The sequence below is a fragment of the Austrofundulus limnaeus genome, unplaced genomic scaffold (genome assembly GCF_001266775.1).
Source record: "Austrofundulus limnaeus strain Quisiro unplaced genomic scaffold, Austrofundulus_limnaeus-1.0 Scaffold268, whole genome shotgun sequence".
NCBI classification, from domain to species: domain Eukaryota; kingdom Metazoa; phylum Chordata; class Actinopteri; order Cyprinodontiformes; family Rivulidae; genus Austrofundulus; species Austrofundulus limnaeus.
In genome coordinates, this window is record NW_013952670.1 from 488,945 (window position 1) to 491,992 (window position 3,048).

The following is a 3,048-nucleotide window of genomic DNA, read 5'->3' on the forward strand; positions in this document are numbered from 1 at the left end:
GTGTGTGTGTGTGTGTGTGTGTGTGCGTGTGTGTGTGTGTGTGTGCATGTGTTTGTGTGTGTCATGTTAGACATAATTAGGTATAAGAGGAAAGTATGGTTTTCATTTAACAGCTTACTTAAATTTTCTTTTCTYTTTTATAAAGATTGCTCTTTGAGACTTTCTTCTCTTGTAAAAGTGTTGGATTTTCCTCTGCAGAAGTGAAACCAACTCCATTTAACAAGTGAGGCTCAATGAATCCTCTGGGGGCCACGAGGAATAATCAAAACACTGCCAGAGCCAGCAAGAAATACCAACTCTGTTAAGAACAAAGGAAATGGAAATCAATGGCAGGATATGCAGATTTCTTTGACAGCTCGACACGCAAATAATCTTTTGGGACTGTGCCGTGCCTTCCGTTGCCTTTGCCAGGTTAAAATAACAACCAAGCATGGGGAGAAAAAAACAACAACAAACAAACATATATAAATAAAATGCAGTACGTGGCTGAGAAAGGGTACAGCATTACACCTACTTAGTTTTGTGTGAAGGTGTTCCAAAACAATCAATAAGAAACGCACTGCATCGCAAGCAAGGCTGAACTGCCCAAGGCATGGTCCTATCTTTAAGTGCACACTACCAACCTCAGGAATTAATTTAAAGCTAAACACTGCATTTTTTAAAAGCTGCACTTTATGTTTTATGCACAGTTGTATTTGTCAGATTGACGACACTTCAGTAGCTTGAGGAAAGTCTCCATCTTATGGGCATCTTTCTTGAAGCAGCTGAGTAAGGTGTAGTCTTTCATAATGGATTCCAGCTCCTCTGGTTGAACACCATTTTGTAAAACACCTGGATCACTGTAAGCCGTGGTCATCATCCCCTCATCCAACATCTGTGCAGAAAAAAAACAAAAACAAAACAAAACATTGCAATAGCAAACAAAAACATGCTATTACCTTATTTTCAAAACCCTGCCCAAACCATGTCTCACAAGACGGCAAAATCCTCCAACCCAACTCATAACTATTCCAACCTAAGCTACGTAGCTATCCTTCCCTGTAGACCTATATCCCTCTTGAATGTATCTGATCCAGWATAACTCTTTGGACCTAACCCACCAACCCAAACCAACATAACCATACAATTGAATCCTACAACCCAACATTCTAAYTTTTACAAGCCCTTGCAACCAAAAATGAACCCAAACCCAAAGTAACCTTTACAAACAAATCCTATTACCCAGTTCAACCCAACATTTACATTGACCTCTATAATCTAAACTCACTTCCCAACTCAACACAGATTTTACAAACTATTCTAACCTTTACAGCTCAGTCTAACCCCAAACMTAACCCAACCTTCAAACCCCAAAGCCCCATTTTAATATATGTTTCTTCTCATTCCTGGAATCAGCTTTGAAACTATCCAAAACAGATTTTTTGTTGCTGTTATTTTTACTGAGGAAGTTTAAATCAATTCAACATATTTAGATACAGAGAAATTCCATTTAAATATTTTGACTAAACGTCTTTGTTACTAAAAATGAGGATTGCGATCTATTTAACATAACAACTGACTTGGGGTTTTTATGTCATAAGTAAGTCTTTGTATTTTAGTGCTGTTTTAAGCTGCTGTTGATACCAAGAATWTACTTGTAAAATAAAAGTTAAATCTCAATTTTTGAGTTTTTCTTGGTTTACAAATATCAGTGATAATACTAATAATAATACCTTCTTGATGAGAACAAACACTCCTTGCTCCAGACTCATGATTTTCTCCGACACCCACTTTGTTTTGTTGATCAACACCTCAGGAGCATGATCGTAGCGATCCAACGCCATCTGCAGGTAAACCAACGGCTCGATCCAAGATTGAACCAGCATCAACACAGACTGGAGTAACCAATTGTCCTGCATCGCATATGAGTGGTGTTAGATAAATATATTAACCTTTAAAGACTACAACACTTTTCAGGGAAATATCGAACATAACAATTCAGCACAAATAGATCACACCGGAGGGCATTTGCTTTTTCAAAAATACTGTAGGAGATAACACTGTTTACTAAACCTTCCTCAACTACAAAACATTGACCAACAAAAGCAGTCAAATAGTGTCAGAGTCTATAGTGTAAATGTCCTCTTCCCAAACAGTTAGTAAACTAAGTCTGCCAATATTAGAATGGAAAGGGCAGATTACAGTTACTGAAAGTGAGAGTAACCTTTCAAATATGTGTTTTCAAAGTTCATGATTGTTGTTATGATATAACAGGCCGATCAATATTGTCAAAAATACACATCCTTCAAAAATGAAAACTGCAATACAACGTAGCCTTAGCTAAATTAGGACCATTGTCAAGAAAATCGATCAGTCTGTTCATCAGCTCAGGGTGGTTATTAGCCTGCTGACTGAGCTGGTCTTTTTTTCCCCCAAAAAGGTTATGTTCTGCTGGGCTGAATTTAAATCAAAGCATTGCAAGTACTTATTGTAACAGTGTCCGGAATGGTGCTTGCAAACTTCTAATAATTCACCACATAAGAAAGTTCCCACTCACACACAAACATGTTGAATACAGATAATGCATTTACACCAGGGGTGTGCATCTCTGGTCTGTGGCTGATACGATGCATATAGTGATACACTGCCAATTATCTTATTCCGTAAATATACCAGGACTGTGGGATATAGCTTAAACATATATCAGAAAATAAGTGTTGACTTAACCCTTTTCAGCAAGGCTTAAGTCATTATAATTACATAGTTATGCATTTTTGTTGCTGTGGTTTTGCTATCTTTGTTTTGTAGGTGTGGAGCCGAGAAGTCCGGTGTGCTGTCTTGTGTTTTCTCAACGTATAATTTACATATCTTCTAATCTCTTTTTCACTCTTTCTCAATGCATTTCACTTTTTTCTTTTTTTCTTCTTTTCTCCAAAAAAAAAACAAAAACAAAAAAAAAACATGATAATGGTGTGGAGAGGATGGCTAAAGGGGGAGAAGGGAGGCCATAAAAAAAAAAAAAAAAAAAAAGTGAAATGCATTGAGAAAGAGTGAAAAAGAGATTAGAAG

General features: G+C 37.0%; 1 protein-coding gene across 1 annotated transcript in view; it reads right to left on the reverse strand.

The window, feature by feature from the left end:
- Window positions 1–251: 251 nt before the first annotated feature.
- smtla (somatolactin alpha) overlaps window positions 252–3,048 on the reverse strand; it is a 4,938-nt gene continuing 2,141 nt past the window's right edge. Inside the window, exons 3-4 of the mRNA XM_014020835.1 lie at window positions 1,713–1,892; window positions 252–874 (exon numbers count right to left, since the gene is read on the reverse strand). Coding sequence (XP_013876289.1) covers window positions 680–874; window positions 1,713–1,892 — 375 coding nt within the window. The 3' untranslated portion in view covers window positions 252–679. The remainder of the gene's footprint in view (window positions 875–1,712; window positions 1,893–3,048) is intronic.